Source organism: Bos indicus, chromosome 12, assembly GCF_029378745.1.
Source record: "Bos indicus isolate NIAB-ARS_2022 breed Sahiwal x Tharparkar chromosome 12, NIAB-ARS_B.indTharparkar_mat_pri_1.0, whole genome shotgun sequence".
NCBI classification, from domain to species: domain Eukaryota; kingdom Metazoa; phylum Chordata; class Mammalia; order Artiodactyla; family Bovidae; genus Bos; species Bos indicus.
The window spans coordinates 71,378,559-71,392,890 of record NC_091771.1 but is presented as its reverse complement, the minus strand read 5'-3'; the positions used below and the strand labels follow the sequence as shown (position 1 = coordinate 71,392,890).

At 42.6% G+C, this 14,332-nt stretch overlaps 1 protein-coding gene across 1 annotated transcript in view; it reads right to left on the bottom strand.

Moving 5' to 3' along the window:
- The window catches only part of LOC109567082 (ATP-binding cassette sub-family C member 4-like), a 171,231-nt gene that overhangs the window by 152,895 nt on the left and 4,004 nt on the right, over positions 1-14,332 (bottom strand). Inside the window, 2 exon segments of the mRNA XM_070799964.1 lie at positions 7,277-7,397; positions 7,934-8,044. Coding sequence (XP_070656065.1) covers positions 7,277-7,397; positions 7,934-8,044 — 232 coding nt within the window.

Sequence of the window (14,332 nt, the reverse complement as noted above, 5' to 3'; positions counted from 1 at the left end):
CTTCATCTTTAACATCAGTCTAAGTTTGATTTGTGAATATTCTTTCCACAAACCAATTGAGAATATGGTTCTTACATCTTCATAAGAATTCTTCACAACTATGAAACCATGATTTTTAAAAAGAGTCCAATATAAAACGACAACATTCAGTCAAGTTTCTACAAGCATCTCAGAGTCTCTGGGGCAGACATTTCTAGGTGGAGTCCTTGGTATTCAGCCTCCTGATAGCCCTTGACTTTTGGACCCCATTTCCTGCTTCTTAGGGGAACTTCTCACAGGGTTAAGTGCTAAAATTTCCCTAGTCAGTATAGTTTCTCCATTACATTTTCACACGCACTTAAAAGTTTTCTTACCCAACTCCACCAACTCTGCTTCATGAGAAAAATTAAGAAAATGAAGAAAACAGAAACAAGCTATATAAGACAAAGAAAAAAATGCTTGAGTGAAATATATAAGCAGAAAAAAGTGAGCTTGTGGGAAAAATTAAGGGGAAATTTACTTTCAGAAATGGGGGAACAGGTGACAAACAGCAGAGCTGAGACAGATCCAGAGCTAAGGAGGAAAATCAATGAATCTGGGAAAATAATAACCATTACGATGCTAAATATAACTTCACTCCTCCTGACACAGTGGTGTTCATCCTGACTGCATCTTAGCATCACCTGGGATTGGTTAAGAGCACTCTGAGGCCTAAAGCCAAGCCTCCAAAAACTGGTTTAGATTCAACTGATTAAAGATGGACCCTGAAGTTCCCTCTCCCTGGAAGATTCTGGATGTAGAATCTAATCCCATGTAAGCATGTGCTATTCTCCTGCATCATCAGGGCATCTGGGCCTGGAGGGGCCATGAACTTGCTTTGAAGAACTTAAAAGTACCACAGAGGGTTTTAACCCAAGTTCCATGTTACATATCATGCTTCTAAGAAAACTCCTTATGAACCCAAACTCATGAGACTTCAATGATGAAATTCAGACCTTCCATCTGACATCACAGAAAAAAAAAATGTTTATAAAATATTTTATTTCCAAAATAAAAATATGAATCAAATTTTGTTATGTTACATCTAAAGAGGGGGAAGAATTAGAATGGAACAAGGATACCGATCTTCTTTAAAAATAGCCTCTTTTATTGATTTGAAATTGGAATTGTGAAAACATTATACAGAATTGTAATTACAAAACAATCAAGTTTTCAAAATCAATTCCTTAAATTTCAGAGTAAAATGAGACAAAAGCTATATCCATCCAGTAGATTGGCAAAGTTATACAAAAAAGAATTATTAAAAGTGGTTTTTAAAAAAATTATTTGAAAACACATTCCCTGTGTGATATGCCTATCTAAGAACAATATGAACAGCAACAAAGACAACAAAAAAAGCTTCCAAAAATCACATTATGTTTAATAGTGTTGATACTATAAGATTTTTAAATTACTAATTATGTTGGTATCATTGAGAACTGGGATTAAGTGAAGTCGCTCAGTCGTGTCCAATTTTTTGTGACTAGCCTGCCAGGCTCCTCTGTCCATGGAATTTTCCAGGCAAGAATACTGGAGTGGGTTGCCATGCCCTCCTCCAGGGGACCTTCCCAACCTAAGGATTGAATGTGAGTCTCTTGCACTGCAGGCAGACTCTTTACCATCTGAGCCACCATTAGGCATGGCAGAAAAAAGAATAGATGATGAGAGGAAAAGAGATACCAATCTAAGAGTAAAAAGATAAAGCAAAAGCACTACTGTCCTGAATCAGATTTAGATTGGAAATACCCATATAAACTCAGCGTCTGTTCATCGTAAACAATGTATTCTAGCTTTATTCAATGAAAAAACTGAGAAACAATAGCCAACCCAACAGCAATGAGCACCCCTAGTGCCCAGGCCATAGAATCTAAATACCATTTCCCACTAGAAGGAGCCAAGGGCTGCTTGGAGAAATTGAGATTCCAGGGCTGGAGCAAATTTGTACTTAAGGATGCACAGCTTTTTGTGTGTGTAAAGATAAACCAGAAACTTGTTGTCACACCAGAAAGCAAAAAAATTAGCAAAGATGTCTACAGTATACACAAAAGACAGGAGTCCTGGGAAGAAACCTATTCTATCCTTAATGGCAGAGGCTGGTTTCACAAAGGGCTTAGAAAACTCATTGCTGTTTACAGGCCATCATGCAGAATAAGAACTCTTGAGAAAAGTCACTTCTAGAAGCCAACTTTTCTGAACAGAAATTAAAAGTTTCACTTCTAAGCAGAATTTTTAATTTTTAACCATGATGAAGGCAATCTTTTTTTAAAAAGTAGTCACCTCTTTCCTTGATTATTAAAGAAAATGGATTGAGGGGGATTAGAGGATGAGTGAAATAGGTAAGGGAGATTAAGAGGCACAAACTTCCAGTTATAAAACAAATAAGTTGTGGGAATGTAATGTACAAGATAGGAAATATAGTCAATAACATTGGAAAACTTTGTATGGTGACCGAGGGTAACTAGACTGATCTGGGTGATCATTTTATAATGTACAAAAATATTGAATTACTATGCTATACACTTGAAACTAATATAATACTGTAAGTCAATCATACTTCAATTTTAAAAAAATAATTTTTCAATGAGACAGTAAAAATACAGTTTTTTTTTAATGAATTGAAAAGCATCACCCTCATATATGTCCCAAGGTCGTCACTGTGGATATTACTGACATCCGATGGCTCATGGTGTGCTCTCAAGAATCAGCAGGGCAGGTCTGCTCTGCAGGTTCCCATCCACTTGGCTCAGTGACCTCTCCTACTCTCCCTTGCTGTGTGGTGGTCAGTGGTTGCTCTGAGCCCACAGTATCTCTGCCACCAGCAGCCAATCCTCAGCCTGCCAGGTTGAGCAGAAGTGAGGGATACATGGAAGAAAGGGTTGGGAAATAAATGCAAAGACCGCTCAGCTATTGGGGAACCAGCCCTGAGTCCAGGTACAAAGCCCACTTTGGGACACAGAGGGTTCTCTTTACTTCCTGCCCAACAGCTGAGCTTCAAAGTGAAGATTTACACAATTATGTGACTTCCTATAGCCTCTACCTAAAACAGAGACAACCAGCAAAAGTGACCTTGGATAAAGGTCAGTGATTAGAGAAAGCTGGCCATTTCTAAAGTTCCCAAGAAGAAGATATAAACCCTGGCCACTCCTCCCCGCTCAGGGGAAGGGAGTGAGTGAACCCACTGAGGCTCTTCAAGGTCACCCCATTTACACTATGGCAGGTGAAAACTTCATCTCAGAGAGAAGCCCTGATGACCTGGGGTGGTGGTCTCTGTGTCTCTGGTCCAGGAAGAGCTTTCAGGCTCCTCTTCTCCACCCTGAGGGCCCCAGGCAGGCAGAGACTTGTTCTCCCCAACCAAGTTCCCCATGGAGGTACACACAGGGGCCAGGCTTGCTGGGCATTCCCTGGCTGTTCTGTTCTAATTAGGGGTGACCCGCATGGGCTCCAGGTTGAACATTAGCCTGGTACTTGTTTCCTCAGCATTATGATCACTCCTGAATTCTCACAGGACAGAGGTTTCACACTTTGAAGTCCTAACCCCAAAAGCCTTGCCCTGGACTGGCATCATCCTGCCTCTTCCCACTGGTGCTGCCAGGAGGGTTTGCACTGTTGTTGGTCACAGCACTGTCTGGGAACCATGGGTAACCCCTGAGTTGTCCTGTGCACCAGAGGAATTAAAAGAGGGCAGGAGGTCACAGACTAAATGTGTTCACATTTTAGAGAATCCTGAGTTGAGTTTAGATCTTCCACTATCTAAAATTATCACCACTTCGGGATGGTAATGAGGGCAACGTTAAAGGGCTCCTGGTCCATCTGAACACAGCATAATGTTGCTTCTGGCATCAACATCCTAGTCAAATTTGGCATCCAGGGGACATGGACACCTGAACTCTACCCTCATTTATGATCCCAAATTTGACTTCCTGCTCCAGGAAGTTCTTGGCATCCTGTTTATTATCTTTAGACATAGTTCAGGATGCATGTGTCTGAAACCATGAATACAAAGCTCTAAAGACAAGCCTTTCTGACCCTAGATGACCTCTCATCTAGGGTCAAATGAACAAAGATGAACAGGCTTGTAAGTCAGAGAGCCCGAAGTGGAACCTCAATTTGTTCTTTATGCTTTTTTTTTTTTAATTTTATTTTATTTTTAAATGTTACAATATTATATTGGTTCTGCCATATATTGAAATGAATCCGCCACAGGCATACATGCGTTCCCCATCCTGTACCTTCCTCCCTCCTCCCTCCCCATACCATCCCTCTGGGTCGTCCCAGTGCACCAGCCCCAAGCATCCAGTATGGTGCATCGAACCTGGACTGGCGACTCATTTCATATATGATATTATACATATTTCAATGCCATTCTCCCAAATCATCTCACCCTTTCCCTCTCCCACAGAGTCCAAAAGACTGTTCTATACATCAGTGTCTCTTTTGTTGTCTCGTATACAGGGTTATCGTTACCATCTTTCTAAATTCCATATATATGCATTAGTATACTGTATTGGTGTTTTTCTTTCTGGCTTACTTCACTCTGTATAATAGGCTCCAGTTTCATCCACCTCATTAGAACTGATTCAAATGTATTCTTGTTAATGGCTGAGTAATACTCCATTGTGTATATGTACCACAGCTTTCTTATCCTCTGTGATCACAGGCATCCTATGTAACTACTTGGACTTAGAGTCCTCTCTTCTAAAATAGGGGTAATATGAAACCTACAACTTCATTGAGTTAGTCCAAGGAATAAAAGTGATATTACACATACAGTGCACATAGCAGTTCCTGATACATAACTAATTTTGAGTACTTACTATTGTTACTCAGTTCAGTTCAGTCGCTCAGTCGTGTCCAACTCTTTGCGACCTCATGCATCGCAGCATGCCAGCCCTCTCTGTCCACCGCCATCTCCTGGAGTTCACTTAAACTCACGTCCATGGAGTCAGTGATGCCATCCAGCCATCTCATCCTCTGTCGTCCCCTTCTCCTCCTGCCCTCAATCCCTCCCAGCATCAGAGTCTTTTCCAATAAGTCAACTCTTCGCATGAGGTGGCCAAAGTACTGGAGTTTCAGCTTTAGCATCATTCCTTCCAAAGAACACCCAGGGCTGATCTCCTTCAGAATGGACTGGTTGGATCCCCTTGCAGTCCAAGGGACTCTCAAGAGTCTTCTCCAACACCACAGTTCAAAAGCATCAATTCTTCAGTGCTCAGCTTTCTTTACAGTCCAACTCTCACATCCATACAATGACCACTATTGTTCCTACTGCACTGCTAATAGTATTTTTGTTGCCACCACCATGACTACTGAGTATGAGCCCCTGTTACTGCTACTAGAACTTCTAGTACTACAGAGGATGAGCTCCCTTGTTTTCAAGGTCCTCTACTCCCCACTTCTCTGCCATGACCACCCAACAACCAGCCTCCTGAAGGAGGGGCCAGGGGCTGTACCAACTGACAACTGACACAGCCCCCAGGCCTGGCCTTCCTGGATCCCCAGCAGGAAGTGTTACTAGGGCTGGACAACTTTGAAATCAACAGTCCACCCCACCCTTCACAAGGCACTTCAGTATCTCGGTGGTAAGAGCCTTGTCTAAAGTGGCACTCTGCCACACACACCTGTTCCCACCCTCTGGCACAATGGTCAACCCACCTTTGTCATCAAGGAGAACTCCATCTCCCAGAACCACCCAGTCCCCTGGGAACTGACAGATTCTCTGTCTCTCCAGTTGTGTGGGGTGGACTTCACCTGCCCAGCTGCCCACTGCCTGCAGTGCCTTTTAGTAAACACAGCCTTTAAACAAGAGCCATGCCACCCACCTGTAAACCACCTTGCCCATCCACCTTACCCCCAACACAATGGACTGATGACAACTTACACCTTCTCCACCTAAAACACCCCTTTCACAGCAACTGCATCTTCCATCCCTTCTGCTCTCACACACTCACAGCCCACCCATGTCCCTAAGGCAGCGCTAAGGGACCATGGAGAGCATGAGCCACCCAGGGGGGTCTGCAGCAGACCTCCAGAAGGCTCAGCCAGAACAGGGGGCTGACGGCACTGTGTCCCCAGGTGGATGTGTCTCACTGCGGGGTCTTGACCCAGGATCTTCAGGGTCATGGAGGTCACTGACCTCATGGCTTTCTGTCTCCAGTTTTCTCCTGCAGATCCCCTCCTACACCTTCTGCCAGTGCCAGGATACCAAGACTCTCCTCTCAACCAGCAATCCATCCCTACAGTCAGGACTGAAACCAGCATAGATGGTGCATGGATTCTCCATAATTCATGGTGAAGCTGGAGCTCCTCCCCACGGGGGTCTCTGACCTGGGTGACCTGGCCCACGGGGAGGGAGTAGCCCAGGGAAGGGTGTGCTCTTGGAGCTCTGGCATCTTCTGCCCAGATGCAGGGCCCCAGGTCCTATTCCACTGGAAAGGGAGAGACAATGATCCCTTCTTAGCAAAGAATTTATCAGATGTGTCCTGGGCAAGTTAACAATTAATTGCTGAGTGACTATAAAATGTCTTACGTTTTGGGCTCAGGTCCAAGTTTACTTCCTCCAAACCAGGAAGCACATATTCCTTGAGGTTGTAGGATCTTCTCTTTCTCAAGGATCACTTTTAGCATTTATATCATTTACTGAGCACTAACAATGTCCTGCTGCTGCTGCTGCTAAGTTGCTTCAGTTGTGTCCGCCTCTGTGCGATCCCATAGATGGCAGCCCACCAGGCTCCCCTGTCCCTGGGATTCTCCAGGCAAGAACACTGGAGTGGGTTGCCATTTCCTTCTCCAATGCGTGAAAGTGAAAAGTGAAAGTGAAGTCGCTCAGTCCTGTCGGACTAGTAGCGACCCCATGGACTGCAGCCTACCAAGCTCCTCCATCCACGAGATTTTCCAGGCAAGAGTACTGGAGTGGTTTGCCGTTGCCTTCTCCATATGGTATAAAATGTCAGTGCCATCCTTCCACAATACTATGTTTTAATTGGTTAAAAGAAAAACATTGGCTTGGCAAAAAGTTCATTCAAGTTTTCCCATAAGCTGAAAGAATTTTTTGGCCAACCCAACTGTAATCCCCTGGAGCATTTGTCTTTAAGCACCTGTCCATTCTAAAAGTAAATACAACCACTGAACTACATCGTGATTCACAGACAAGTTTTAGCTTCAGACCTTAAACCACTGTCCTCTCTCCCCACCATCTCATCCATCTCAGTACTGATCTGCACACACTGAGAAGCAATGCACAGTGTGGAAAAGCTTTTACCTCAAGAAACGTAAGTAGTCCCAGAATGAAATAGAATTTCCAGTAACACTTGATGATTGCTTTCTTTAAAGAAGGCTCCCGTGCATCTTTCTTGGCTCTCAAAACTTCTCGATCCCAGTACCTGTGATGAGAAACAAGCACAGTGAAGAAGAGCCCTGTTCAGGTAAAACGGGGGCGGGAGGAGCAGAAGACGAGCCTGCACTACAGGGCGCTCTGCGGCTGCCCCATAGATGCTAGCTAATGGGTCACAATGTGCCTGAAGGATGAGCGGTGTAGACCGAAGCACCTGAAAAAGTACAAGACCAGGCCTTGAGGGAGAAGTGTTAGTCTCAGAAAACAAGTTCCTGCCAAGCTTTGCTGGACTCAGTTCACGAGCAGCTCAGGAGGGCAGACTCCCAGGGACCCCACCTCCGGGGACAGAGCTTGGCCTCCAGGGCCGTGGCTGTGGGCTCCCTCCACACCCACAGATGTACAGGGAACACGGGCTCCCCCAGACTCCAAAGTGGGCTGAGCCCATGGTCAGCCTGAGGGGGTGAGTGTGCAGTGTCAGGGGAGGAGGCTCAGAAGAACCCAGAGGAAGCAAAGCCTCCCCGACACCTTTAGCCCCATGTGGAAATCCTCACACTCCCTCCCCTTCTCCCTGATGTCTGTGCTCACCCTTGCAGCTCTTCTCCAAGGTGCTGGGAGCAATCTTCCGGAAGCACTGAGTACAAATCATCTGGTTTTAATTTCCGTTCATAACCAATTTTAAACAAGGGGTTTAGCCACCTGTTAAAAATTAAAAGGACAGTGACATATATCTAAATTACATAGCTCTAATTAGAATCCTACAGTGATGGGCTTTGTTAAAAAAAACTATATTTTAAATATATAGATATGGTGGAATAATTGGATATGTATTTACACACTCACACACAGAGACATACACACTCCCTAACTCTGTAGGCTGAGAGGCCCCGGAAGCAATGACACATTGTTAGCAAAGAGCATGCTAGCCCCCCGATCTTGGGGTTTTGTTTAACATACACAATTACAATTTTTTTCTTGTGGGAAGGACTCTTAAGTTCTACTCTCTTATCAGCTTTCAAATATTCAATACAGTAGGATTAACTATAGTCACCAGACTGGACATTACACCTTCATGAAAGTGAAAGTCGCTCAGTCGTGTCCTACTCTGCAACCTCATGGACTATACAGTTCATGAAATTCTCCAGGCCAGAATACTGGGGTAGGTAGCCATTCCCTTTTCCAGGGGATCTTCCCAACCCAGGGATCAGACCCAGGTCTCTCGCATTGCAGGCAGCAATTCCACGAACTGTATAGTCTATGGGGTCACAAAGAGTTGAACATGAGCGAGGGACTTTCACTTTCATGAAGATGTAATGTGCAGTCTGGTGACTATAGTTAATCCTACTGTATAACTTATTTTATAATGGAAGTTTGTGTCCTTTGGCCCCCTTCACCCAGGTCTTGGCTTTGTAATATCCTTCTTGCCTAAAAGGAACCAACTGAAGAAATGACTGGTTCCAAGGTTGAGGCTGTGTGTGTCAGCACTGATAATTCTGTTTTTTTCACTGTAATATAAGTGCCTGACATGAAGCTTTAGAGACATCCATGTCAAAGACATCCATCTCCAGTGAACATGTGACAGCTACATGATGAGATAAAGAGCCAGGCCACCCCACCCGTGAAGTTCCCGCTTTAGAAAGCTCTGGTTGTCCTGATAACAGACCATCTCACTGACTGTTTGCTTCTCCCTTCCAGCACTTTAATTCCCACTCTTATTTTTAAAATTCATCAATAAAGAGTGAAACTTTAAAATCATAGACACACCACCCTCAACCCCAAAAAGGCAGAACCCCAAGTCCAAGCTTGCTCATGAGCTCTCTCTTTCCACCCAGGACCTCGCTGTGTCACCCCAGGGGTGCCTTGTATCCTCTGGGGCATGTGAGTGATACACCTTGGCATTTCAAAGTTCCCTGATGGTTGTCGCTGAGATGTATCTCACAATCCTAAGAACCACAAGGACCGATCCAGCCACAACACAGACTGCAAAAGGAGAATTTCTGTGGGGGCTTCTCATAACTAGTATGAGTCCTGGTGAGCAGAGCCCCAGGCAATCCCAGCAAAAGCCTCACCATCTACAGACCAAGACCAACAGGCAGAGAAAGTCCAAGATGGGTCTGGGACATCTTGTGCCATAAAATAAGGAAGCGCTCAAGGATTCATGAGGATGTGTAGAAGGACAGAGAAGCTTGGATGGCTCTTACTAGACAAATCTGGAATACGTTGAGCATCAAAACAAATAAATGGCAATTAACCTTAATCCAGTAAATAATGAAAGAATCCATGAATCCTTAGTGCTACATAAACAGGAGAGAAAGTAAAACTCTTGCAAACAAATGCAAACAAACATAAAAGGAGTAATCAGTTACTTTTAAGTTGTGTACATAACTGAAAATGTACTATACTGAATAATTTTTAAATTGTTTTGTGATTCAATCTGTAAACTATGTATCCCAAGATATGTCTGTTCTATACAGATGCTTAGTCCCTTGTGCAAATCAAGTGCTGGTCCAAAAGACGGCTGAAATTTTATATGCTTACTGATATTTTACACTTTTTTATCCTGCATGTCTTGCAACCTTGTAAGTCTGCACAATAAAAATGTTTAACAATTCAGAAAAAAAAGGAACAATCAAGTCAGAAAATCATCAATGGAAATTAAAAATAGTGTGTGAAAGCTTGAAGCAGAGATATTTACATAATCTCAAATTATCTCTCTGCAATTATTTATTATAAAGGGAAAAAAACAGTAACTGTACAGATGATCCCACCAAAAAACTTATTCAGATCGATTATGCATTATTTAAATGATAATAGCATGCAGAGGCAGTCCATTGGTAAACACCATTTTACTGATGTGCCAGGGTAAGGAAATTTCCAAGGCCAGACAATAATAACCCATGGATAGAGATCAAACCAGTCAGTCCTAAAGAAATCAACCCTGATTATTCATTGGAAGGCCTGATCCTGAAGTTCCAATACTTTGGCCAACCTGATGCAAAGAGCTGACTGATCGGAAAAGACCCAGATTCTGGGAAAGATTGAAGGCAAAAGGAGAAGAGGGCAGCAGAAGATGAGATGGTTAGATAACATCACCGACTCAATGGACATGAAATTGAGCAAACTATGGGAGAGAGTAAAGGACAAGGAAGCCTGGTGTGCTGGTCCATGGGGTCATGAAGTCGGACATGGTTGAACAACTGAATAACAATGACAGAGATCACATTTCTTCTATCCTGTTATTCCTAGGACAACATGGGTATAGATGCTTAAGAACTATTTGTTGAATGTATGAATATCCATGACTCATTAAAGAAGTGATAAGATAGACTGAACTTCAGATTTTACTAATCCAGGTACCTTGGCACCTCTAAAGAACCCTGGTCCAGGAGTCAGAATACTGGACTCTAGTCCCAGCAATGGTGCTGAGCACCCAGGACCTCAGCTGTCCTCTGCTCCACGTCTCCACTCCAGTTCAGCAGCTCCATGACCTTTAACATCTCTAGGTCTCAGTTTCCTTCTGAAACAATGGTGCACATCTAGGAGCTTTACCACTAAGCAGGTTTGACACAAGTTGGGTAATTTATTCCACACTTGTCCCCTATATAAAATGTCCCCTATATAAAATGCTCAGGGAATTAACACTGGGACTTACCCAGATGATGACACCCTGCCCCCAAAGTGAAAGCATTAGTCACTCAGTTGTGTCCAACTCTTTGCAACCCCATGATCTGTCCACAGAATTCTCTAGGCAAGAATACTGGAGTGGATAGCCATTCCCTTCTCCAGGGGATCTTCTCAACCCAGGGATTGAATCAGGTTCTCCTGCATTACAGACAGACTTTTTACCACCTGAGCTACAAGGGAAGCCCATAAAAGACCCTCTTTAAAATTCTGCTTGAGGAGGAAAAAATGCTCAACATCAAAATATCTTTGGATCCTGCTTCCTTAACTTTTGATGGTTAACATTTATTTATAGCATTAAATAATGTTCAAAATGTGGCATTTATTTTTTAATTAAATTTTTTATTTTGTAAAGGAGTATATTCAACTGACGACATGGTAGTTTCAGGAGGACAGCAAAGGGACTGAGCCGTACATACACATGTATCCATTCTCCCCCAAACCCCACTCCCATCCAGGCTGCCACATAACATTGAGCGGAGTTCCCTGTGTGATACAGTAGGTCTTTGTTGGTTATCCATCCTAAATACATCAGTGTGTACACGTCCCTACCAAACTCCCAAACTATCCCTTTCCCCCATCACTCTCCTTGGCAACCATAAATTCATTCTCCAAAGTCTGAGAGTCTCTTTCTGTAAAAATCGGTATTTAATTGAAATGTATGAAGTCTCTCACTTTTGTTTAATAGAGTTTATTGCTAATCAAGATGTGATACATATCTATGACCATATATTTTGGTGCATCTTTCCTTTTTCCAAATTCCCAGGAGTAGAAAAATTAGTGAAAGGCTGAACTGTTTTCCATTAGGTTCAGACCAATTTGCCCTCTTAACAGCTGTTTGTGAGCTTATTTCATTGTCAGCTTTGAATACCTGAACTACATTTTTTCTGGGCCTAAAGTTAAAAATAATTCAAACAGCTTTAATTTGAATTTATTTGATTTATGCGTGCTCAGTCACTCAGTCTTGTTCGACTCTTTGCAACCCCACATTCTACCATTTTACAACCCCAGTCCTGTTCAACTCTTTGCAACCCCATAAACTGTACTGTCGGGCTCCTCTGTCCATGGGATTTTCCAGGCAAGAATACTAGGGTGGGTTGCTATTTGACTTGTAGAGATGGAACACTTTTTATGTCTATTGATCATTTACTTGTCTTTTTCAAATGTCTATAACACATTTTTTTTTCCTATAGAGCTTTTATATTTTTGAAATAACTTGTAATAGTGCATATTTTTTTTTCAGATTTTAATGTTTCTTTACAGGTTTTAAATTATATATCATTAATTAAAATTGAGCCTTTCAAATTCTCCTGTTGCTTTTGTAGTATGTCTTTTAAAAATCCAAACATCTAAATCTATGTGCTTTATTTTAGCTTTTTTCTTATTTTATTTCTTTTTTTAAATTTTATTTTATTTTTATACTTCACAATATTGTATTAGTTTTGCCAAATATCAAAATGAATCTGCCACAGGTATACCTGTGTTCCCCATCCTGAACTCTCCTCCCTCCTCCCTCCCCATACCATCCCTCTGGGTCGTCCCAGTGCACCAGCCCCAAGCATCCAGTATCGTGCATCGAACCTGGACTGGCGACTCGTTTCATACATGATATTATACATGTTTCAGTGCCATTCTCCCAAATCTCCCCACCCTCTCCCTCTCCCACAGAGTCCATAAGACTGATCTATACATCAGTGTCTCTTTTGCTGTCTCGTACACAGGGTTATTGGTTCCATCTTTCTAAATTCCATATATATGCGTTAGTATACTGTATTGGTGTTTTTCTTTCTGGCTTACTTCACTCTGTATAATAGGTTCCAGTTTCATCCATCTCATTAGAACTGATTCAAATGTATTCTTTTTAATGGCTGAGTAATACTCCATTGTGTATATGTACCACAGCTTTCTTATCCATTCATCTGATGATGGACATCTAGGTTGCTTCCATGTCCTGGCTATTATAAACAGGGCTGCGATGAACACTGGGGTACACGTGTCTCTTTCCCTTCTGGTTTCCTCAGTGTGTATGCCCAGCAGTGGGATTGCTGGATCATAAGGCAGTTCTATTTCCAGTTTTTTAAGGAATCTCCACACTGTTCTCCATAGTGGCTGTACTAGTTTGCAAACTTAAAAGCTTCTGCACAACAAAGGAAACTATTAGCAAGGTGAAAAGGTAGCCTTCAGAATGGGAGAAAATAATAGCAAATGAAGCAACTGACAAACAACTAATCTCAAAAATATACAAGCAACTCGTACAGCTCAACTCCAGAAAAATAAATGACCCAATCAAAAAATGGGCCAAAGAACTAAATAGACATTTCTCCAAAGAAGACATACAGATGGCTAACAAACACATGAAAAGATGCTCAACATCACTCATTATCAGAGAAATGCAAATCAAAACCCCTATGAGGTACCATTTCACGCCAGTCAGAATGGCTGCGGATCCAAAAGTCTACAAGCAATAAATGCTGGAGAGGGTGTGGAGAAAAGGGAACTCTCTTACACTGCTGGTAGGAATGCAAACTTATTTTATTTCTAACAGTAAAGGCAGCTAGAACTTTTTTAGTTTTTGTTATAGGATAGGCCCCATTTTTTTCCTAAAACAGTCCATTTTCCCATTGTGGTTTACTGAGTATTTCTTATTCCTCACTATTGGAAATAAGAAGTACAGTTAATGAACCGTGTCCAGCTGGGAATGGACTGTCCAGCCTGCTGAGACTTTCCCTGGCGATGGCCCCATTGTCCTCACTGCAGCCTCTGGGATGAGCTCTGCATTTCTCTCTCCCTCGTCCCAGAGGCCAGCAGGTTGGGGGTGAGTGTAGGACCTGTCCCCAGAGATAAGGGTGGTGTAGTATCTTGGACTACATGCACTTGGCCCATCAGGGAGCTGTTAAATTCTTGTTCCCTGACACTGGCCATGTCTCAGTGAGTGAACTGTCCCCTTGCAAAAGGAGTGTGGATGCGAAGACTGTCATTGATGTCAAGACAGACTCTCTGGAGATAATTTTCAGAGAAGCTGATGACATGAGGTGGGATGTGAACTTGCCAAGAGCTGAGATGGTTTAGGGAGGTTGGGCCTGTTAGGCCCTCAGTAACTAGCAATTGTGAATAGATAGAAATGTTTAATTTCAAACTAGGATTCTTTGCACTATTTTTAGAATACCAGTTGTTATTCTTCATTAACAGTCAGAAACCCACATGTTGTAGATGGAAGCTGGGTGAGCTTTCCAGGGCTCTTTCTCTGACCTTGATCTGTTCCCAGTGAGTGTTTACTTTGATGAGTTTTGGTAATTTTATACAATA